Genomic DNA, 25966 nt, shown 5'->3' on the forward strand with positions numbered 1-25966 from the left:
TTTGACTTTTTTGCTTTTTCAAGGTGAAACAGTCTGTGGCTGGGTCAGTGGAGCAAGGATGCTTACCGTTTACTTTGGGGAGGCACAAAGGTGTGTAGTTCGAGACGTCTGCCTGGCACTCGGCATTGTTACAGCATTGTGGGTGGTCTGCACACACAGTGCTATTCCAGATATGATCGGACTTGCACCCACATTTGGTTTCATTCCCGCTGCCCACGCATTCTATGGACATACAGGTGCATATCAAAAAATTAGAGTGTCATGGAAAAGTAATTTTTTTTCCTATTTTTGTTTCAAAAAGTTAAACTTTCATATACTCTAGATTCATTACACCCAAAGTGAAATATTTCAAGCCTTATTTTTTTGTTTTAATCTTATTTATTCTAATCTTTATTATTACAGTTTACAAATCAAGGTAATTGTGGAAATCAAAAATCCAGTATAGAAATGTCGACTTGAGAACAGCTCTAATCCGTTAATTAGGTAAAAATAGTGGCAAAGATTTCCTGAGCCTTTAATCTGTCCGTCTGGGCAGGGCAATGTACTTTTCCACGACAGTCCAATTCTTTGAGATGTACCTATACCTTTGCATGGTGAATATGATTAGCCAGATGCTTTGCCATGGATACTTGCCCAGATGATAGGTGACTTTGAAATGGATTTGGATTTGCAACAGGTCACCTTCTGAATTCACATCATGATTGGGCTCACCCTAGTTTTAACTATACAACATAAGTATCACTTTGCATCAAAACTATATATCTAGCATAATTTCTAAACATGTATTAGTTTTAGGTTTCAGGTTACCAGAAGAGTTCCCTTAACTATAGAATAGGGTGGAGGTCAGCATTATAAAATAAAGTTTGGGTATTTGGTCCCAGTATCAAACATTTATAACATACTGGCCCCATCTTGGCAATCTAAAACACATAGTCACTGGCGAATAGCTTAAATTTAGGGGTTTGTCCAGTCCACAATGGGGGTAGTTTTGTTATCAAATGTCGGGTGCCTGGCACAAAAAGGCAGTTCTTATGTTTTTTAATCAGCCATGGGTGTGTTTTGGGTGTAACATCCTTTAAACCAATGAGAGTGACTTTGTTTTCACTTACGCATCTAGACCTAGTGGAAGAGGAGGTGGACTAGCCACCCTTTTTAGATCCACCTTCCATTGTAAACAATCTTCTTTCAATGGATTCTCCTCTTTCGAATATCTTGGTATCGTCATCAAGGGGCCCTCCTCACATCCTACTACTGACTATTTATAGACCCCCAAGCAGTCAATTCGCATCTTCTTGGATGAACTCAGTGATATCCTATCAGTCATCTGCACTGAATATGATTGTATCATTATAACTGGTGACTTTAATCTCCACTTTGACTTCCCGAGCAAAAACAATTACACCAAAGACTTCATTACCTTACTTGACACTTTTGCTCTAACCCAGCATGTTACACAGCCGACACATACCCATGGCCATACTCTTGACCTAGTAATAACAAAAGGTCTTAATGTTTCAACAATTGTTCAAGGTTGGCTGTTTCTATCCTCCCACCCCTCCAAATAGGCGCATGGTGACCAAGAGGCGCATGATTAACGGCAGTACCATCACCCAATTTGAGCAGGCCCTCATATCTTCCCCTGCACTACTCCCACACACCACCAAACAGTCATCCTGTACAGCAGATGACCTACTTGACCATTTCAATGCTAAAGTGGCCTGCATTATGGATGACATTGCTCCCCTAAAGACTAAGGCGCCCACCAACAAAAACAGGTCTCCCTGGCTACTTAACCCCTTTGTTAAAGTCCTTAAGCAGGACTGTAGAAAGAAAGAGAGAAAATGGCATAAACACAAACTTCCATCTGACTACACTGATTATTAAGAAATAATCCTCCTCCTAATTCTAGAGGAGGCTAACATATAAATGAAAATGCTGTGAGCTATAAAAATGCAAATCAGGGTAGCAGGGGGAGCTTTACCCCAGGTGATATTTTTCTAAAAGGTATTAACTTCATTTTAAGAAAAACTCTGGTATAAATAGATCAGGCTCAGTATAGCCTAATTATAGACTCATTACATTTTAGCTTGAATTGATTTATTTAATAAAAAGTATGACTGTGACCTTTTCTTTGGTCTTGCTTAAATGCACAGTGGATGTGTTAACCACACAACTCCCAGCAATGCGCTCAACAGGCAGAAATGATGCTGCGTATGACATGTCTGTTCCCTGCAAGCTCCAATGATGTAACCAGACGTTCGGATTTCCCCCTCACACCAATGAGAATTTCAGAGGCAAATATATAGTGCCAAGCCAGTTCTCTGGGCTAGGAGAAGGGACATCAGCCGTCGGGAAATCAGCGTGGTAGCCGATCAGCCCATCAGCTGTCTAGACCGTAAACAAACTTAACTCCGCCACCTGCTGATACTCTTCCCACCAACTTTTAAAAAAATCTGTCCTCCCCTCTTGCGTCAGATCTGCTCACAATTATAAATTCATCCTTGCAGTCTGGAGTATTCCCTTAGTCCCTATAAACCGCACTAGTAAAGCACATATTAAAAAAGAGAACCCTTGATTCCTCCGCTTATAACAATTATAGGCCAATCTCAAACCTGCCTTTTCCTGGCAAAATCATTGAGAAAATAGTCTTCGCCCAGCTTCTTAACTTCTTAACATCCCATCATTGTCTTCACTGTCTCCAGTCAGGCTTCTGGGCTCATCACAGTACTGAGACGGCACTGAATAAAGTTTTAAATGATGTATGCCTCAACCTGGATGCAGGCAAGGCATCAGTCCTAGTCCTTCTGGACCTCAGTGCTGCATTTGATACGGTAGACCATACCATACTTTTAAATAGATTAGAGCACTGGGTTGGGTTCTCAGGCACTGTACTTAGCTGGCTCAGCTCCTACCTCAAAGACAGAAATTCTTTTGTCTCTATATTCAACCTCCATATGCTCCCCCTTGGAAAGGTCATACAAAAACATCAGATCTCATACCATAGCTACGCTGATGACACCCAGCTCTATCTGGCTCTCTCACCTACAAGGCATTAGCCCGCTTGAAACATTGCTTAGCTGTGTTATTGATCTTAACAACTGGATGTTCTGGATGCAGAATTTTCTCCAGCTGAATAAGGACAAAACTGAAGTGATTGTCTTTGGGAATAAAGACATGAGGCATAACATCTCCTCACTTCTCAACACCAAAGGTTTTCAAGTAAAAACAACGGTAAAAAACCTAGGCGTCCAAATCGACAGCGATCTCTCCTTCAGCAGTCACATTAAAATCACTTAAAAAACATATTCAAGCTTAGGGACCTACAGTAATGACCCAAACAGACCTTGAGAAACTCATTCAAGCCTTTATATCGAGCAGACTGGACTACTGTAATAGTCTCTTTACAGGCCTTCCCAAGAAAACAATCAAGCAACTCCAATTAATCCAGAATGCGGCAGCAAGGATTCTGATCACATCACACCACTACTCAAACGTTTACACTGGCTCCCTGTGAGTCACAGAATTGATTTTTAAACACTGCTTCTTGTTTTTAAAACTTTGAATGGCAGTGGCCCCATCTATCTAAAAGACTTGCTCCACCAATACACACCCCATAGGTCACTCAGGTCACAACAGAGACTACTCCTGGTTCCAGCAACTACTAGAACTAAATGTGGTGAAGCCGCCTTTAGCTCATATGCAGTCAAACCCTGGAATCAGCTTCCTGAACACATAAAGACTGCACCCTCAACGGATTGTTTTAAAACCAAGTTAAAGACCTTTTCTCTCTTGCTTATAAATAATATAATAATAATTTTATTTTATCTAATTTTTCATTTCCTTATTTTCATATGCTTATTTATTTGTTTTTATATTATAATTATCTCGATGTATATTATGGAATGTTTTTTGTGCCAAAATTAAATAAATAAATGAAATATGAAATCAATAAATGAAATATGAAATAAATAATTAAAAGTTGAAATAAATAAATAAAAGATTAAATAAATAAATAAATAAATAAAAGATTAAATAAATAGTTAAATAAATAAAAGATTAAATGTAAAAACCATATATACATTGACATTTACATTCCATATGCACGGTTTTTATGGAATGTTTTTTGTGACTAAATGAAATACATAAATAAAATACAATATGAAATAAATACATAAAATAATAAATAAATAAATAAAAGATTAAGTATAAATACTTTATATTGACATTGACATCCCATACAAACTTGCAATGCGCCATGAAATAAATAAATACGTCAGTCACCCATCAAGGCGGGACCTAGCCGCTGATTTGTTGCTGCCTGATAAACATCAAACTTGTTAGGCATGATGGGCGGTTGCTATGATTGGAAAATACATATAAAGTATACATTGACAGAAGCGAAAAGCTAGTGCTAACAGCGAGAACCAAGACGTTTTCATTCAGAAAGATTCTGTTGCTTACTCTCAGTTGTAAGATGTTGGGACGTAAAAGCTAGTGCTGTCGAAAACCCTTGTCGGCTGCTGAGTTATACCCTCATATTAAGAACTAAAAAGTCTCTGGAAAGTTGTGGATACAAGCTGGCACTGACACTCACATTATAAGAGTTCATGGGCATCCCAAGCTTTATTGTTTATGTATCATATAACAAATGAGGTGAATTCAGCTCAGTGAAGTTAACTGGGACGTCTGGGCACCCAACCATAAACAGAAGCCATAACAACTACAGCAAAGTTGTTTGGCATAGATAGAAGTTTACGCTAACGCTTGTGCCTATCAACCCTTAGGGATTCACAGCAAACAGACCTATCAAATGACAGAATATTTTCACGCCTGATATCTACCCAAATGTATGAATTTAGAATGAAATCCTTGGTGTTGTATGTCTGACCTGTGCATATGGAATGTCAATGCCAATGTCAATGTCAATGTCAATGTGGTATTACATATAATGTTTTATTGATTTATTTAACTTTTTATTTATTTAACTTTTTATGTATTTATTTAATATTTTATTTATTTATTCCATATTTTATTTATGTATTTAATATTTTCTTTCTTTCTTTCTTTCATATTTCATTTATTTATCTAATTTTGTCAAACAAAACATTCCATAAGTTCTATCCAAAGCAACTTATTTGTATTATATTGCAGGAGCCATTGTCCCTGGAGCAACTTGGGGTTAAGTACTTTGCTCAAGGGCACATCAGTGGAAGCCAGGAATTGAACCCACAACTTTTGTGAATACTACATGCTAGCCCAGCTCCTTAACTACTATGCTACCATTACCCTATCAATGTACCTAGATATTGAAAATCATTTGAGGGTTCAGACAAGATTCTATGCATACAACTAAAGAGCAGGTACTGTAGGTGCATTTTGAGATCCAGGAACTTCTTTATTTCATTTGTACTCACCTGCCACTTCCACCACACCTGTAATTTTTCCAGTTGGCTCCATTAAATGATACAAATACATGTTTAGCAAATTTTGCAGATCTGCATTGGATGTAATATTATCAATTTTAAACTCTCCACTAACAACGGCTGATCCTGAAAATCAGAAAAAAAAATATTTCACAACATGCACTCTTAAAACGAATGTGTTGAAAACAACACAACTTGCATTGTTTTTAACACGTATGTCCACCTATGTCCAGATAGCGACAACACAGTTTGTGTTGTTTCCAACACATTGCGTTTGTTATCCGTTTGTGTAAATAGGTCTAGTATGTGTTGAAAACAATACAACTTACAACAGTTTGTGTTGTTTCCAACACATTGCGTTTGTTATCCGTTTGTGTAAATAGGCCTACAGTAGTATGCGTTGAAAACAATACAACTTGTGTTGTTTCCAACAGATTCATTTTAAGAGTGTGGTAAGGTTATCGTCCTACAACAATCGTACAATCATAACAGTGATGAACACAACATTTTGTAAGGTATGCATAAAGACTAAAGACAAAAATGATACCTACCATTGACTGCTAGGATGCAACATCGGTAGTCCTGACACACCTGTCCACTCCAGACACCCCCACTCTCCTTGCATTGGCATGTTGATTTATTTTCAAATGTCTCACACTCTGTATTTTAAAAAGATGTTGGATATAGTACATTTAGCAAAGATTAGTGGGTGATGGTAGCCTGGGTGTTCCCATGCTGCCTTGCGCACGATTTGATTCACGCTGCTAAGGCAGCCTGGAGACCATGGAGCAAATTTTCGCCTGATATAGGGAACCAATCACAGAACAGGGGGGAACGCAAGACGATGATGAGCTATGCACAGACGCATTTGATAGACATCCGTGGCACCCAATAAATGGATCTGGGCATTTTTTTCAAATACGAGAAAATGAACGTTTGGTTCCCAGACCACGTCTCATTGAGAAGTGGTGGCGCTAGCCAGGCTAGGGTGATGGTTAAGGGCCATGATGATTTTGTTTCCAAGAATAACACATTATCACCTTGTGACCTGGTGTGACAGATTATTATGTCAGCATAAAGTCACATCTCCCCATCTTCATGTCAAATTATTTACCATTGTTATACCAATGTTATACCAATGTTCATCATTGACAAGTTGACAACTGGTTTGGTGATAGTGATAGCAGGCGACAAGTGACAGTACTGGTCTGTTTGCTTTCAGAAACCTGGTTTTGGTTGTCCTCACCTGCAAGAAGTACTGCTTCCTTAATTTCAGTTCCATTGTCATATGCGTCCTCTATGTTTTGTAAAGTTATATTCAGTTCAAATGTACCCTCAGCAATGAAGCCTCCAATATAAATGTCAGTTGACCCTGAAAATCACATTCAAGTTGATATTCAGCACTTACAAATACAGTCATTATTACAAATATTGTATTATTGTTGTTGTTGTTATTAAAGGAGAATTCCGGTGTGATATTGACCTAAAGTGTGTTGAAACATGATATCGAGTGTGAACGTATGTCTCATAGCTTACCTCGACTTGTCCCCTGCACTCAGAAATCTGGCGGAACATGCCGGTGCTTTTTCTAGCGCCAGATTTCTGAGTGCAGGAGACAAGCCGAGGTAAGCTATGAGACATACGTTCACACTCGGTATCATGTTTCAACACACTTTAGGTCAAAATCACACCGGAATTCTCCTTTAAGTAGAAATAAATAAGTAGTTTTTGGTTAGTCCGCTCAGACAACCAGAAATTTAATGATAGGCACCACTGTCCATAACAAATGGAAAACAACTGCATCAGTTCCAACAGCAGGTTGTGTGACTTACCAAACACTGTTGCCTGCAAAAGAGGGATAAATTAGTCTACTGATGAAGATCAACTGATGAAGGTCAAATTGATCTACTAATGAAGGTCAACAACATTTTAATTAAAGGTTCAGAAATTTGGCATGTTCCTTACTTGTACATGGAAGAAGAGCAGACAGTAGAACATTGGGGCAAACATTGAGGACATTATGACCCTGCTGGAGAGATAAAGTACAACTAGTCTCAATATACATATAGATTACACAACTGTGGATACCTAAGGGCCAAGTACAACCCCAAAACAGAAAAAGTTGGGACGTTGTGTAAAATGCAAATAAAAACAGAATGTGCTATTATACAAGTCTTGTAAACCCATATTTAGCAGCAAAAATTACATAGACAACATATCAAATGTTGAAAATGAAAATATGTTAATTTTGAATATGATGCCAGCAACATGTTTTAAAAAAAAGTTGGGACAGGGAATGTTTACCACTGTACTGCTTCACCTCTTCATTTAACAAAATTCTGTAAATGCTTAGGAACTGAGAGACCATTTGCTAGAGTTTTGAGAATGAAATGTTGTCCCATTACTCCCGGATACAGGATTTAATTTGTTCAACAGGTCATGTTTTTCATTCCATTATGCACCTAATTTGACAAATCTGGACTGTAGACAGGCCATGTTAGCACCTGGACTCTTCCTCAATGGAGAAATACTATTTAAATATGTGCAGAATTAATTTTGGCATTTTTCCTGAAATATTCAAGGTCTTCCCTGGAATAGACATAGCCTATTTTGCAGTATACTGTATGTTGCTCAAAACCTGTATACATCATTCAGAATTGATTGTGCTTTGCCAAATGTGCAAGATGCCCATGCTGTAGGCACTAATGCACATCCACACCATCATAGATGCTGGGTTTGGAACTGAGCACTAAAACAAGTTGGAAAGGTTGGATACTTGGATAGGCCCTCTCCTCTTAGCCAAGATGAGTCCATGATTTCCAAAAAGAATTGCACATTTTGATTGTTCTAACCACAGGACCTTTTTCCATGTTACCTCAGTCCATTTTTAAACAAGCTCAGGCCCAGATAAGACGGTGGTATTTTCTGTATCATGTCTCAATACAATTTTGGCTGTTTTGGATGTTTTGTATTTTCTGTATCATGTCTCAATACAATTTTGGCTGCAGTTTTTGAATTGGGTATCAAACTGTGCACATAGACAATATCAGAGGTTTTCCTGAGCCCATACAATGACAGGTCTGGAAACTGGTCTGGTGTTTATGCAGTGCCATCTGAGGTCCAAAAGACCACGGCCATCCAATGTGTTTTTCAGCTCTTTTCCTTGTTTGGAAAGATTTCTGGATTCTCTGAATGTTTTAATATTATTATGTCCTGTATTTAAGGTTTATTTAGACATGGACAGTGCACATTAATGAACATAAAAATGTAAATGCACCAATTAGTCAAAATGGCTAATTTGCATCTGTTGTCCATGGGCTGATGTTAACAGGCCAGATGTGCCTAAAAGAAACTCTACACACATCATTGCAGACCTAAAAGATAATGAAGATGATGATGAACTCCCCTACATCTTATATATATATTCTGAGAGACCCTGCATCTCTGGGACGCTCTTTTTTATACCCAATTGTAGTGCCAGTTACCCTAATTAGTTGTCAAACATTCCTCCTTTTGTTTTCTTTATCATTACACAACTTTTCCAGCATTTTGTTTCCCCTGTCCCAACTTTTTTGAAACATGTTGCTAGTATCAAATTCAAAATCAACATATATTTTCCATGAAAGTAAAACAAATGTTTTTATACACATTTTACAGAATGTCTCAACTTTTTCTGTTTTGGGGTTGTAATATACTCTACACAGAAATACAAAATATATATCTTTGAACTGGAAAGAAACATTATGTATTGTTTGTGAGAAGCTAATATCACAACATATGATCTCATACTCATCATAGCCCAGTAATACATCATTTTGTGAGCAATGAGCAGGAACATCAGGACTCTTGACTTGCCTGAACAAAACTTGATTACTTGCTTTTATAGCAGTTATAAAGGAGGGCTACATTGCTAGTCCTTCCTCCCATAAGTCTGATTGCATGGAAAATTACAGAAAATAGGCTTTTTATTTGGTGGTTGTTTTTTGCAATTGTTCACACAGCCTTTTGTTTTTACATAATTAATATTATGCAAACCAGCTTGCAGAGCCTAAATATTCTAAGAGGCATCCTCTTTCAGATGGCTATCTAAATCAAAAATTTTAGAATGCCGACTGAGCTATCTCCGCCCCAATCCTAAGGTCTAAGGGTCAATGGAGATACACTAAAAGCTTACTCTACACCAGAGGTTCTCAAACTTTTCAGGCTCAGGGCACCCCATACGTATTTCACTGTTAGCTGCCTGCCTGCTTGTGTACTGAGATTGTTACAATTGATTCAGAATGCTGCAGCATGCCTGGTCTTTAATCAGCCATAGAGGATACATAACTTCTCTTAGTTACTCTTCATTGGCTTCATATAGTGGCCAGCATCAAATTTATCTCTCTAATAATATCTAATAATCTCTCACCTTGGCCTATAGGACACTTAGGATCTATAGGATAGGATCTGCTATTTCGATTCTATGATCCAGCTCTACATTCCCAACTGCCCACTGCGGTCTTTTGATGAGCGTCTGTTGTGTCGACCAGCCATAAACGCTATGTCAAATTCAAGACTCTCAGTGGTTTCTCGTTGATGGAATGAGTTACCCAGAGCTCTGCATTCCTGCGATAGTTTTGGGACTTTCAAGAGGGGTCTAAAGATGCATCTGTTCAGCTTACACTTAATTAATTAAGTGGTTCTTATGAGTTATGGTTTGTAAATGGTATTTGTTTATTTTGATATTGCATATTGAGACATTGATATTGCATTTACATTATTGTTGTTATTGCTATATTCCTTAATGTAGTCTTACCAACTTTTTAAAACTGTTTACTGTTCAGTTTTAACTATTGTATTGTTTTATTTTGTAAGTCACTTTGGACAAAAGCGTCTGCTAAATTTCATAACCATAACCATAACATATTTTGGTTTATCCACGGCACCCCTAAGTTAAATTCTTCCTTTTCACTCTCTGCATCTTATATTTGTAGTACATCTTATTTATCTACCATCTTTTACAATACTATGACATTTAGCAGAATATGAGCTTATTTTCTCATAGTCCTAGTGGTATTATCAGGACATGGTCATGTTAACTTAAACTAAACATAAAACAAAAGGAAATCTATCTCTTTCAGTTAAAACCAATTGACTTGACATTAAAACTGATATAAAATTATTTTTTTAAAGTGATACTGGTTAATTCAAAAGATAATCGAATACTTCCGTGGCACCTCTGAACTGCACCCTAGGGTGCTGCGGCAATCCTGCTGTACACAAATATTTTGACTAGTGGACGTGCACAGCATAAAGTATTTCAAATGATACTGCATTTTACTGATATGGAATTTTGCATTCTTTCTGTACAGATAACAAAACATGCAAAATAACCAGGACACATATTACAGCCTTCTGTATATCAGATCTATTTGACAGAAGGCCTAGAGTTTTGATGAGTTTTATACTCCATACATTAACCATTTAACCTGAGAGATAATATAATTGTTACATATTTTCTTATTTTTTCTTCACATTATCTTCTTTTCCAAAGATGGCTCAATGCAAATTAGTCATCAGTGAAATACGAATATTGAGGCATGTACTGTAAATATCAGAATGTTATGCAGTAACTACTTGTACAAATGCATTTTCAGCTTTGAACAAAACCGTTCAGGAATTATTATAGCAAAAGTGGGACGTGCGTAATGTTTCATTCATCCCTCCTGGTCGGGACAGTTGAAACACCATAAGGGGACGAATGAAACATAGAGTTTAAGCCATATAAACTTCCCACAACTTCAAAATTTTACTACATATCATGAATGGTACTCCCAAAAGGTGTTATTTTAGATAGATTGTTGCAGGGCTATACGTCTTCGTGCATGTCTGTTAACAACTCATTGCCATCATTGTTCAAGCGTGTATGAAGCGGCTTTTGAAATTTCATACCCTGTGGATGATTCCTATTTATACTTTCCTGTTTATATCATGTTTCTATTGTTGAAAATGTCGTTTCAGGTTTTTAGGCCACTGCACATCCCAATAAGTACCCTTAACGACCCACAGGCCGACAGTCTCCATAGGATAACATGGGAAAACTCGACCCCTGGTAGGCCCAAATATATTTTCATCTTCCTAAAACTGTTTTTCCATGTCTCACCTCCATAAATGATTGTTTAAACACAGATATTTGTGCATTTACTTAAAATACATGGAGTTGCAGCCTGGTCAGGACGATTGAAACACTTGTTTCAATCGTCCCGACAAATACATATGTCACTATAGCTGGTTTTGCTTTCCATTTAAACAAGCATGCAATATGAAAGTCTGGGATTGTGGAGAACACTAAATGGTCTACTGAATAAGCATTAAGTCGAATCTTTAAATGAAAAACACTCATGTAACACAATGTAACTAATGAAGTTTACTTTTGACAATCAAAACTCGTTTATCGCCTGTAACTCAGTGATAAAAGGACATAGCAGGAAGATATTTGGCTAATAGAATTAACATGCTCTATGTTTTGACCAAAGGACGTCTGTCTATCATCATTACACTCTGAGAAAACTGTTAACTACTGTTAACTACCCTAGTTACTGTATCATGGTGATTTGTTCTCCAGAAAAGTGGTTTATTTGCAGTTCACAATCCAGTTGTTAAGCATACTGGTAAATAATGCCATCCTCCATGTTGAATGTTCTAGGATTTGTTAACCTGAAATAATGCAGTATATTTTTTTTTTATTAAATACCTCTGCCCCTAAATGAACCTGTCTTTGTTAAAATATTAGTGAACTTTAAATAATGTTACATATTGAACTTAGAAGTCAGTTCACCACTGTTAAGAGATCATTAAGAGATTCATATTATGAAATATGTAGTGTTAGAAATTATTGATGACTTATTCAATCTTATTCGATCACAAGAAGTCAGTTCTGAATACAAGTGTAAACAATCTCCAAGATGCATTGTGATCCAATCACTCAAACCACTTGCCTTGTTTGAGACACATTTGAACATATCTTTTGTAGTGTAAACGCACTAATGACTGTAAAGTTAGCAGTAACTAAATCTAAACAAAAGTCAGCAACATCTCAAGCTGTACCCATTGGATACATGTGTAAACAGTGATGTGTCTTGGCTGACCACTTGTGATCCAATCACCCAAGACACATTCTAAAAACAAATGTAAACAGGCTCATAGTACTCTTGAACAGGGTATTGAAAATAAGACTAAAATGTAAACAAATGTAATACATCCATGCAAAAGCCCAACTCACCACATTATGATCATATATGACGTATTTCTAGAGAATAGCCTTATCCATCGCTGGCTTGATGAATTCAATGGGCTTTGTGAGTATTGAAGGTGCTGTTTAAAGGATGGAGAGGGACACAAGTTTAATGGTTGGTCCACATAATGGCATGTTTGTTTCCTCTATGGTAATCATCTGTGGTATTCAAATTTTATTGCAAGTGAGTTCCTGTGAGTGTGTGTGTGTGTGTGTGTGTGTGTGTGTGTGTGAGAGAGAGAGAGAGGGCGAGAGAAAGGGTGAGAGAGAGAAAGAGAAAGACTCATTACTGACAGTAACAGACAACTCATTGTTACTGTAAAGGAACTAATGGAACTCTAGCCTGCTGCATATCAGTCTATGGGCCTAAACCTGATATCAGGTATCATGTCTAAACAGCCAGCAAGAGAACTCCTGTCCTTACCGATTTCTGTCTCCTTCGGCAGAAGCTAACAAAGTGTCATAGCCTTTGTGTTCATCTAGCCTGGTTAACCAGACTCACTTCATTTAAGTTTAAGTATAAGTATAAGTATATATACTCTTTTGATCCCGTGAGGGAAATTTGGTCTCTGCATTTATCCCAATCTGTGAATTAGTGAAACACACTCAGCACACAGTGAACACACAGTGAGGTGAAGCACACACTAATCCCGGCGCAGTGAGCTGCCTGCTACAACAGCGGCGCTCGGGGAGCAGTGAGGGGTTAGGTGCCTTGCTCAAGGGCACTTCAGCCGTGCCTACTGGTTGGGGTTAGAACCGGCAACCCTCCGGTTACAAGCCCGAAGCGCTAACCAGTAGGCCACGGCTACCCCCATTCACCATAAAAAGAAAACAGACACAACTTTGATTCCGAACCGGGAGACTAAAAATATCTCAAGGCTTCTCATGTTTGGACCTAATCCTCCCCTGTAGCTGACCTAGTATCAACCACAATGTGTTTTCATCCACGATCAGGGATGTAGTGGAGGCTACGCAAGTAAACACAGTTTATTCGCCTCTGAAATGTCAGTAATAGAGTTTATCTACCTCTCAAAAGAGTTTATTCACCAATTGCAACTTTTAACATTCAAAAATCACACTGTATTATCCACATTCACAATATGTACACTCATCAACACTTTCATTCAACAATCACTTTCATTTCATTCACCATTTACTGTAACACCACTGGTATTGTTATAAACATTGCAATGTTTATTTTTCACAAATAGCACTCTGTATAGTGCTATTTGAGAACAATAACCTCCACCATCAAACATGTCTGGGTGCCCACATGGCGCAGTCCACCTCACCAAGATCACACCCACCTCTTATTTTACCACTACATCCCTGTCCAAGATGAAGTTCATTGTGAGCTTCATAATGAGTTTAAGAGAACAGCTAGATTTCACAGCTTTAGGTTTTCTTTCAATGCAGATGTCGCACTCCACATCCCCAGGCCCCACCATAGATATAAACATTTTCTTATGTAAAGCACTTTGGTTAACTACCCTTGTTTTTAAGTGTGCACTTATATACAGGGTGCTATTTGTGAAAAGAAAAAACCCAACCATTCAAAGGGTTGCGTTGTTAATATTCCCAATGTCAGGTTTATAGCCTAGTTATTTCACACCTAACAAGCCTAAATTAATTTCGCCACCTTTGTAACATTTACCTTTAGTTTAGTTTACCGTTGTGTATGACTTTAAACAGCGAGTGCTTTAACATCAGTAAGCATTATGCTTCATGCGGCAGACTATGATGATAATCCAGCTCCTCTAATGCTGACATTTTGACAAGCATATCAATTTACCTTGTTCTTGCCCATCTGAAATGATTCCTCGACCTTTGCTGCCTCCATCCTTTCTGTTTTTGTTGTTTAATGTTTTTTGTATATGATGGCCTAAAATCGCTGTGTGTGCGCATTTTCTCTCCTGCGCAAACAAGATTTGCGTTCCAAGTGCGTAGTTCTGCTGCATGAAATTGAATATGTGTTTATTGTACAGATAATAAATAGCCATCGGTCATGCAATTAATTTGCTACAGTGCAGTGAAGAGTTTGGAAAGTGAAGTTATGATAGGGCAACTTGGAGTTTTATGGAAATAATTTACGAACCAGAACATAACGATAACATATGAGCCATGAAGCCTCTATTTCTTGCAGCTGTTAAAACACCCTTTAGACAGTTTAAATAATGATGATTTCTGGCAAGTTTTGTGGAAAGAAACGGACAGATAGAGATTTACAAATATAACATAACCATCAACAAATTTAAGCCATCTTGCTATGAAAAAAGATGGCAATTACAAAGCTTGATTATCATACAGTAGTTATTTGACTGAGGGGCTTATTCAAGTATCAGGGGTGAATAACATAACCCATGTTATTTGACTGAGGGGCCCAATTCAGATATCAGGGGTGGAGAACATACAGTGGTGTGAAAAAGTGTTTGCCCCTTCCTGATTTCTTATTTTTTTTGCATGTTTGTCACACCTAAATGTTTCAGATCATCAAACAAATGTACAGTTAAGAACAAAATTATTCATATACCCATGGCAAATATTGATGTAATCAATGTCCTTTACTTCTTTCTCTTTTTGGCACCAGAGGGATACGTCCTTTTTTGTGACTTGCCTTAACATTACCGTGTCTTCCGACTTTTGAACTTGATGCGCATGAATTGTCTATGCACGCAAGGTGTCTTTATTCGCATGACTCAAACGCCGGCAGATACAGTATTTATAAATTTTACATTTATTTATTTATTTTATATATTTATTAATAAAAAAAAATTCTTGACATGCCACGACTTGACCTGATCACATCACACACTCCTGTGCAGTAGGTGGCGATATACAATCCTATATTGTTAACCGCCATTAGCCAAAAGAAGAAGAAGAAGAAGAAGAAGGAAGTCATTGGGAGCCGCAAATCGGTAAATAGCGATGACCAAAGAATATTTCTCCGGATAGTGTGACAGCGGTGCGCCACTGAAATTATTTGGCCCAGCCAAATTATTCTGGCAGTCCAATTTCTTTTAAAATATTTTATTTTACAATATCGATTTACATATAGCCTAGGCTATTCAGTCAGACTGCGAGTGGGTGCTAGCCTGATGAGCCAGACCCACATTAAAATGTAGGGTCTGGGCACTCACCGTTCGCAGTGCTCAGTCCGAGGGGCGGGATAATCAGTTGTCTTTCAAATTCCCTCTGCACGCAATAGGACAGCGGCAGCGCTATGAGTCCCATGCGTTTCCCACCAGCGGAACTAGTTGGCTAGTTCAAACGTTTGCCAACTTAATAAAAGCTTGTCACAAACTCGTGTCACACTGTTCGCCAACAGCAACATCCATCTTATTTGTTTTCAAGTAGCAGGGAATTCAAGCCAAACCATTGCAACTCTGCCATCAATCATTAGGCCTATTTAAAGCCCACCTAACAACTATACACAATTACATTGGCCTGATTGAGTTTCGATTTCTGGAGCTCACAAGCCAACGGAGAGTTGCTAGACTAAGACTTTTTGTTGTTTGCAAAAAAAATATATAGTAGGCCCTATTTATTGGTAACCAGCAACAAGTGCAATTTGTTAATCACTGTCATTCTCTCTCCTGCCAACAAAAATGTGTTACGTTCCAAGTAGCAGTGCGTAATTCTGCTTCATAAAGTTGAACAAATACATTGGTCATATAAATAGCCAGTTTATGGTCTACAGTGTAGAGTTGGTAAGTTGTGGTAGGCCAACTTGGAGTGAATATACAGGGGGAATTCTTTGTCTACTCGTAGCGGAGTAGCCTGGCAGGTGCGCACGTAGACATAGCCTACGGCCGAACACTGCAAGCGCCAATGAATCGTGCTCTCACCACAACCACATCGTTAACTTAAATAGGCCTAGGTTAACATATAGCGTTCTAGAATCTTTGGTTAACATCACTTTGCATTCAAGCAAGCAAAATGATGATTTGAATACTGTTTCACTGGAAGGGCAAGGGGTAACAGCAGGACAACACAGAGACAGGCCAGAATGCAGGACTAATGTTATGAGAGTATTACAGTAATATGGGATATTCTACGGGAAAATATTAAAACGGCAAGACAGCGGGGAAAAGTTAAAATGATAAACCCGGAAAAAGTTGGCATGTTAGGTATTTTTTGGTCCCTGTGATTATTTGTGAAATTGTGCAAACGGCCTTTTCAAGTCATTTGAGAAGGAAGGAGTGTAGCAAGCTCCCAAATTGACGCTCGTCTGAGAAATTGAGTTTGAGCTTCGGCAGCTTTACAATGACTGAGGAAGCCTTGAGACTAGAGTCCATAGCAACAAGTTCATGTGTTGAATTTGTTATTACCCAGTGTGCTTTGTTGAATGGTCTCAATGTTTTATTGTTTTATTTCATGTGAATAGCCTACTTACTAGAGGAGTAACTTATTTCAAGTAGGCTAATGTAGTTGCAGGAAGTGTGCATTTAGTTTCCATGCTTATTGTGTTTCCACAACAATGTTAGTGAGTAAATCTACTAAAATGCCACCATCTTGGTGAAGTGTGATGTGTAAGATCAGAAAACAGAGGTTGATTTTAGAACGGTAGCTTAAGTCGATGTGTTTTATAGCGCTTAAAAGCGTGGGCGGAAGGTATTGACAATTGGCCGGGGAGGGTATTGTCTTTTTTGAAAATGCCGATGGAGGGTCATTGAAAATTTTCTACCAGGCAGGGGAGGATCATGCAACTTTTGATAGAAGCACTCAAAATCCCTCCGGTGGCCCTGTTTATAAATAACGAACAGTCCCCTTAAATTAAATATTTCATGGCGCTATTGCGCTGCACGGCCACCAGATAACGCCATTTCACTGCTTGCTTTTACATCCAAAAAAGTGCAGGCCCGAAGTAGCCTGGCGGGGCCATCCTATATCATTGAGATGTATAGTCTGGCATCGAACCATTCACCTCGCTTAATCCAAGGGGCGGGCAGAGAATTGTCTTTCAAACTGCCTAGGCATGCAATAGGCCAGCGCTACGACCATATCCGTATCCGGTCGGCAAAACGGCAAATACATCCTTCTTCGAAAGTAATGACTTAAGTGCATTGTGTTGCTCAACTTTCAAAGAAAAGCACAAGTCCAACTCCTCCAAAGTTGACGCCAACGCCGATTCAAACAACCGCTCTTCGTTCGCCATAGCCACCTTCCTTGTTGTTCACAGTCGCAGGACTGTCGTTATCCTGTTAAGCCCGCCTTAAGACTCTCTAACAAAATAGAGCGCTGTGATTGGAGAACATCCACGGTGCTAAGCCAATAGAAATCCCTATGGTTCGATACTAGACGTACAGGCTGAGCAAATTAATTTGCCGCCGCTAGGGTGCGTCTAGATTTCTAGGCTAGGCCCGAAGTGCAGTGAAATGCCGCCATCTGTGGTCTGAAATATGTAATGTAGCCCATTAGGAGTTTGCACCGACATCACGTTCTGGCCGGTAACTATGGTATGGCGATACTCAGTTAATGAAGTACAATGGAGTATTATGCACTTTGGATATCTTACGTGATTGTAGCGTGTTTAAACAACGGAAAAACTCATCAAAATGCGTCTAAGATGCAAAGGCATATAGGGCAGGACTTGGACCACAAGAAAAGGCGCGATATTGCGAGAAATTACGGATTATTGGCAGCGCAGATCCATACGAGTTGGGTGAGGGAGACGAAGTACCAAGTTCAACCACAAGCGCCCCCCTTCCTCTGATAACTTCTGGCATTATTGTCCCTTCTCCCTGTTTTTTTAATCTTTTTGGAAGTCGATACCTACACCAGATGTTTTTCTCTGTCTGACCTATAGGTACAACCTAAAACACGGCAATAATTAACCATTTTCCTTGACGATGACGGGGATTTACTTCAGTGCCTAATGCTTTCTAATGAGGCGAGTATCTCCAATATGGCGACGTCCAGATCTGATGACACGCTGTGCAAACCCCTAATTGTATTAGAAAAGAAGCGACCGTCGAATCTTGTACATCCTTGTCAATTATTCGTGTAATCCATCTAATATATTGTGTTTTTCTTTTTAAACTTCGTTCCTTTATAAATTGTTGAGTATCATTAAGTCCGCTTGATACTGTAAGCCATTGGTTCCCAAAGGAGATTTTATTTGGGTCGCCAGCATAGCCTAGTGACCATTTATGTTGTGTAATAGGCAGAGGTGGAAAGTAACGAAATACATTTACTCACGTTACTGTATTGAGTAGTTTTTCTGTGTATTTTGTATTTTTTAAGTAGTTTATAAAATCGGTATTTTAAATTTTACTTGATTACATTTTGAGTGAAGTATTGTACTTCGCTACATAAATCCCATCCGTTACTTGAGTAAAAAAAAAAGTTAAGACTAAAGAAAACAGAAAGGGAGCGAAAAGAAATCGCGCCCTAAACCACTAGCCTAGTGATAATGATCAGCATGTAGCCTACAACAGGACATGAATCAAGCTGGCGCCATGCAGTCTTTCTGAAAGTGATGGAGATGGAGCTGGATCACGAGATGCCTCAGATTACATGTGTAGCCTAACCTATGAAAGTGTATTTTCCGCTATTTCAATGGGTTGTCTCAGTTCGTTTTAGCACTAATGATAGCGGAGATATTCAAGCAAACACCATGGGATTTCATGTTTTGACGTTCGTGCTCACCTTTCTTTGGAAAGAAGTTTATTAGCAGTTGTTTCCCCTCATTTTGATGTCTCTCTTTTTAGTAACCTGACTTGGCTTTCTTGGAGAAAGACATTACACCAGCAGCACAACAATTAGCGGCCCACTACTAGCGATGCTCAACTAAATAAACAAAAGATAGACTAGGCCTACCTTATGAATCATGCAGGTGGACTAAACCATTTATGTCTTTAGCAAGGGAGAGTGAGAGTGACCTTAGACAGTTTTTTATATATATATATTATTTTTTTTCAGTAATTAGCTTAAACTTCCATTGAGTCTATTCGAAATTTTCACCACACATTATATTAACACACATATAAAAAATCCAAACATAAGAGTTATGTGTATTAAAGTGGAATGACACAGGAAAAAAGTATTGAACGTGCCTACTGAAATTTCTTCAATACTTTGTGGAAAAGCCTTTGTAAAAACAGCTTCAAGACATTTCCTGTATGACAAAACGTATTAGTCACAGTATCAGGTGTGATTTTGGCCCATTGTTCTAAACAGATTCCAGGGGTCCCTCTTGTGAATCCTGATCTTTAGTTACTTCCAGAACTGTTTAATTGAATTGGCTGCCTTCAAGTCTTTCTGGAGCTTTCTCCGAGTGGTCCTTGGCTCTTGGAATTGACTTGGTCCTTGGAATTGACTATCCTTCTGACTCCCTGGTCAGAAATATTGCGAGGAGATCCTGCATGGCACTGATGTTTCTTCCACTTGCAGATAATGGCTCCCATGCTGCTTACTGAAGATTCTGAAGTTTTGAAATGCATCTGTGTAACCAGTTTCATTGATATGTTTTGCCACAATAAGGTTGCAAAGGTCTTGGGAGAGCTTTTTGCTTTTATCCATCATGAAATGTTTCTTGTGTGACACCTTGGTAATGAAAAACCTTTTTATAGCCCATCAATATACTAACCAAGCTTATATTAATTTGCACAGATAGAAAGGATAACTACTCTAACTACTTACAGATTCCAGCTCGTTCCTTCCATTTCCTTGCCTTAGTGCTTTTTTTTAGCTTGTTCAATACTTTTTCCCTGTGTTATTCCACTTCATTACACATGACTCTACTTATGGAGTTGTTTGGATTTTTTATGTGTGGATTACCTGAGTTATTACTAATGCCTGGTGAAAATGTTGTACCCCCCGTATTCCACTTTTCAAGGGCCCTCTCCTCCATTGGGGCCCTATACTTCCCACTCTCCCCCCCAGTTTGACGCCCTTTAATCTGCTGAACCTTCTGCTCGTTTACAAATATAAAAAAAAAAACTCTCTGCAACTCAACATTGGCCTGCCTGCCTCAGCTGCCTGTGAGGAGTTTTTCCAGTTGTGCTGGATTACTGTTCACTGCAAAGCGACGCAAGGATGAGTGCAACTAACTTTTAATCAACTACTGCTCTTAAAGGAGAACTCCAGTGATTTTTCACATAGATCTCCATTTCTCAACGTCACCGAGCACTGTCCGTATGAACAAAACTGAAACAATCGGTTTTACCTAGCTCGAGTTGCTGCAGCTACAGCGCTACACACTGGGAGCATGAACATGGCTGCCTTAGCTGCTGGCTGCAGCAACTCGAGCTAGGACCAAAGTCCTTTTCAGGCAAGTACCTCCACTCGGCGGCCATATTGCAACAGTTTTTGGGCACTTATCGTGCATCTATTTCGGCAGAAATGCGTGTGCGTAAGGCTTGACGACACCAATCTTGCTCCAGCAGCGAGATCACAACAGATGATTGGCACGATGTCTTCACAGCACACCGCATGATTGGCTCAATGTATTTTACAACACACCACATGATTGCCTCAATGTATTCACATGTCAACGTTTTGCCGCGGAAGGGTTGTGATATTTGTAGACAACTGACTAACCCCATGCATTAGTATGGAGGATTTTTTGAGTGCTGTATCTCCTCATTAGAAGTCTCTGGTAAAACTGGTTGTTCTGTTCTTGGGGGTCCTTTCGCCTGACTACAGGAACACTTCACATAGGAGCGGCCATACCGGTTGTATATGTAAGGCTCTTGAACCGCCTTACATATACAACCAGTATGGCCACTCCTATGCTCACATATCGGTTTGCAAGGGACCAAATGGTATTCAAAGTGTATGTAATTGTTACCATGTTCACGATTAGCCTCCATTCCTCTGGTGAGTTGATGGGACGTCACCCAGGAAAGCTTAACTGTAAATTCAAGCTACTGAAATCAATTCATGAAAATGTACGCCAACAGAAAAGCCTGAAGAGGATAACAGACCAATACTAAAACAGGACACATGAAGAGACTTAAATGAGCTTGCTCCATGCAAACAATGCTAAAACATCCTGCTATAGCAATGGAAACTTTATTCAACAATACCTTCTGTTAAAATAGATATCATAAACAAGCAAACTAAGGATTATTTTAACAGGCCTGCTTTCACAAATTTGTCACGTTCAAGTGGCTGAAAGACATTTCTTTATTTTATTTAAACTTTGCATTGCAACTTTCCATTCTCTTGGTTTTGCTGTTGATTCACTATGAAATTTAATGCCAGAATTAAGGCATTAATAAGGTGTGAAAATATGGAGTTTTGTTTTGTAGTGATTGATGGCATCTCTATGGGCTAATGTTACTCCTACTCTGACGAAAATTAAAATAAAAATATAAAAAATCCGCTGATGTGACAGGAAAACCATAGCCTACCTGTTTTATAACATCACAACCATCAAGTGGCGAGAAGCACGAGGCCCACTGCAGTCCTTTTCACAGAGTAGCCACACTCTCGACGTAGCTGGTGTAGTGAGAGATGTGCCACCTGTTGGAGAAAAAAAAAGAATGTCTGGTCTCAAGCTATTGATGCAAACAATGCAAGTGAAATGGCTGCAAGGAATCGGCTGAATTAGGCCACTCATGTCGACAGCGAGTTATTGTGTAAAACAAAAACAAGTTATCCAATACTTTTCTTACCGCTGTCTAACTGGAGTGAAGAACATCCAGGGCCTTGTGCAGTGAACTTCATGAGGTCATTAGTACATAATAACTTTGGTCGCATACGATCCCAGGCCCTAAAGTCATGAGTGCCGCTTTGTCCACCCACCAGGCCTGGATCGTCGGCTTGAACGTTAACGTAGCCATCGTCTGTAGTGTTTTCTCCAACATATCGTCTCTCTTATTCCAGATTTCGACCCAGTGAAATATTCCCTGTGCCGAAAGTAATTGTCCCAGTTTGAATATTCTCAGACCTTGCCTCATGATGTGTCTCATCTTCTTGCACTATTTCAAGGCTTATACCACATGTTTGGCCAATGTAAAGCCATAAGAGACACAAAAATAAAACACCCTGGTTTAGTTTAAGCCTCATCTCTATAAAAGTGGTAGCCTACAACCAGGGAGCTGTACTAGCCTTGCTCTCACAACTCTTTCAGTACCCTATATATAGGCCTACTCAATTAACACTAATTGAAATGAGACCAGCGACCAAGCCTCTGATCAGGCTGTAATTGATGATGCAGCTGAACACCTAAATAGTCTAGGCCTATAGGGCTCTGGGCCTACTCTTTAATTTCATTAACAGTTGAACAGATACAGCTGGCCTAATGGTTTTAGGAAGGCTACATCAATTACGCTGGACAAGTGGACAAGCTGTCTCAGTAAATTTTTTGTGAAGGAGTATAGGCTAAATTTTTATATGGTTTGATCAGGCTGTGTAATTGTGAATGGGTATAGGCGCCTTATATGGCCTCTCAATGGTCAATCCGGGCTTACTTCATGCAGAGTTGTTTGTGTGTGAGTGCATGTATGTGTGCATGTTCTTGTGCATATGTGTGTGTGTACACGTACTTGTGTGCCAGTATGTGTGTCTGTGTGAATATCTGTTTGTGTGTTTAGGCATCTGTATGTGTGAGTGTGTGTGTGTAGATGTAACAAGTCTGCATACTAGAAGCTAAGAAGTCCTATTCATTTCAAAGAGTTTGAGTAGGAGGCTACTGGTCTTCAAATCTTACTGGATCTAACATGAAATACATGAAACTACCAACAGAGGGCTCTTAACATCCATTTGCAACTGACAACAGAATTTCTAAAAAGCAGGCTAAGTATTAGGGTTGTCAATGTTGTTGAAAACATGTAATTGAATTAATTATATACTCTGTGATTAATTAATCTAAATGAATCACATATATATTTTTTGCTGTGAAAGTATTTTAAATATTTACATTCAAATGAATCATTGAATAATCATCATTAGTGACACTAAAGTTCAAAAGCTCTTTTATTATTATTTTCACTGTTCAAATAATGGCCATAATAATCTATGACAGGGGTCTCAAACTCAAATGAGCTGGGGGCCACTTCGGCCAACATCATCTGATTGGAGGGCCACGTCAGTCTTAAAGAATAATACTTTAATTTTATTTCTGAAAATGCAATGTTTTTTTTTAAATACTACACAAAACTGCAAAGAGAAAGTGCAAATCTTTTTATCTCTTTTTAGACACCTGTGCTAACAACCTTAGCTTATAAATAAAATAATGATAAGATATTAATACAAATGATAAAAAACAATAAGCATAAAAACAGGTATGTGTGTGTTTCACTCCAAATAAAAATGTTCTTCTCATATCTTATTTAAACCTGCATGGCAAACTTTAGGCACCATGGTTAAGAAAACAACACCATTGGATTTTGACATCAAAATTTCAAAAGGCTTGAAAGTGGTCTTTGTAAGGCTTTGTAAGGCTTGAAAGTCCTACTGTGAATCTTTGAGTATAAAAAAAAGTTTATGAAGGGGGTAAATGTATCTAATTTGCCACTGGATGGCAAGCACCTCAAATTATGCACCTTTCAGTAAATACTGGATGCTGAACATATTTGAGCAGGTTTACAGGTTTTGTCATATTACCCAAATCAAATTAACAGGAAAACAGTAGGCCTAAGATGTAAACCAACAATAGTAAACTATTACTAGCCTATAACCAGAAACCGTTATTATAGGCCTACAAAAAAGTAGCCTGGTCAAATCGGTTCCTATCGTGGGTGACTTTGTTCTTCAGGGGCCGTATTCACAAAGAATTTTAAGGCTAAAAGTAGCTCCTAAGTGGCAAATTTAGGAGCAAGTCCTAAAAATAATGGGCGTGTCACTCCTAACTTTAGGACTCCTAATTCTTTTCACTAAAAGTAATTCACGAAGCATTTTAGACCTAAAAGTAGCACCTAAGTCTGGGACAGCTTAAAAGAAGTCGAGAGGACTCCTAACTCACTAAGACCTATTCACAAACAGCTTTTTGTGGTATTTCACGTTGCGATGTTTTGAAATGGGTATGCGGCAACAGGAGCTTCCAATCGCGAGGGAACAATTTTGCATTGTAAGCATAAAAGGGATGCTATAACGCCACCAACAACAACCAAAACTACTCATTGTCAACATGTAAATGAAATGTAACGTTTCATTGTGAATCAAATTAAAATGTTCTCCTCTTTGCAAACGTACGCATATGGTGACAGATTAATTTAATAATGTTGCAAAGATAGGCTAGCCTACTGCATCAATCCGTAGGCCTGTTTCATTAGGCTACTAGGCTATTTGTTTTGTCTTACTGTTTATTAATTTAGGCTAGGCCTTTTTATTCAGTTATTCATCATCTTCCGTCCTTCGCACTACTTGTGTAGCGCACGCATTCTCAGACCTGTCACCTGTCACTCATCATCATAAGGGAGGTATTTGGAATCATTCCCGCGTTACAATCATCAGCCAATCAAGGTGGTCACTTCAGTCAAGCTCGTGCATGAGTAATGACGTCATCCATAGCAACGAAGACTCACTCTTAGTTTAGGAGTTGTCATTTTTCCTTACTAAGAGTAGGTCTGAAAGGCTTTGTGAATAACTTTTAAGAGAAAACTCCTAGCTAAAATCTTTTAGTGCGATTTAGGAGTACTCCTAGTGGTAAGATAAAAGGCTTTGTGAATACGGCCCCAGAGCACTATTTTTACTACCCCTGCTGTCTGTACCACGTCCATCACGGACACTATAATCACGATTACCACTGCCACCTCCAGCTATGTTGGGCAGAGGGTCGAAATAAGCATGGTAGGGCCTATGCTTAGTGGACACTGTCGTATACACGCAAACACTCACCTCCATTCACAGACGCACTGTGACTATCACTGTCAATAGACGATCGATCATAATCTCCAAAAGGCAGATATTCTCCTTCAAAATCAGAATCTAGGAGAATAACATAGCCTACCCAAGACTTCATCACACGTGAACGTTTTTTCAACATTTGGTGTATGTCTATTTCTGCTTCAATTTGTGCAAAACTATGGCCTGCATCACTTCCGCGTCATTACAAACAAATGCACGTTTTCATGTTTCACGCGTGTAATAAAAGTAGGCCTATTTCCTGAAAACCTTGTGCAGCAAATTTGGGCTTGAATCGAAGCTCTGGATGTCTAGCAACTGGTGGAGAAGAGTACAAATGGGATTTGTCACCGTACTTGGATCTATCGTCTATTTTAATCAGTGTTGTTGTGTTGTATAAAATTATCACTATGGTTTGTAGACATCATGATGAGAGAACGAGTTTGAAACTGTAAAGCATGTATTCATATAACCTCAA

The 25966-nt window shown here is 38.7% G+C and overlaps 1 protein-coding gene and 1 long non-coding RNA gene across 2 annotated transcripts in view; both read right to left on the reverse strand.

The window, feature by feature from the left end:
• Positions 1-14515, reverse strand: part of adgrf3b (adhesion G protein-coupled receptor F3b) — a 29989-nt gene extending 15474 nt beyond the window's left edge. Inside the window, exons 1-8 of the mRNA XM_042096347.1 lie at positions 14489-14515; positions 12685-12776; positions 7389-7452; positions 7256-7268; positions 6670-6795; positions 5975-6082; positions 5415-5549; positions 67-222 (exon numbers count right to left, since the gene is read on the reverse strand). Of these exons, the coding sequence (XP_041952281.1) occupies positions 67-222; positions 5415-5549; positions 5975-6082; positions 6670-6795; positions 7256-7268; positions 7389-7452; positions 12685-12776; positions 14489-14503 (709 nt within the window). The 5' untranslated portion in view covers positions 14504-14515. The remainder of the gene's footprint in view (positions 1-66; positions 223-5414; positions 5550-5974; positions 6083-6669; positions 6796-7255; positions 7269-7388; positions 7453-12684; positions 12777-14488) is intronic.
• Positions 14516-14584: 69 nt separating this feature from the next.
• Positions 14585-22765, reverse strand: LOC121712284. The gene is made up of 4 exons (XR_006032568.1): positions 22317-22765; positions 22053-22164; positions 21488-21550; positions 14585-14648 (listed from the first exon to the last, which is right to left on the reverse strand). It is a non-coding gene; the product is annotated as an uncharacterized LOC121712284 (long non-coding RNA).
• Positions 22766-25966: the final 3201 nt, after the last annotated feature.

This window comes from Alosa sapidissima, chromosome 6, assembly GCF_018492685.1.
Source record: "Alosa sapidissima isolate fAloSap1 chromosome 6, fAloSap1.pri, whole genome shotgun sequence".
NCBI lineage: Eukaryota > Metazoa > Chordata > Actinopteri > Clupeiformes > Clupeidae > Alosa > Alosa sapidissima.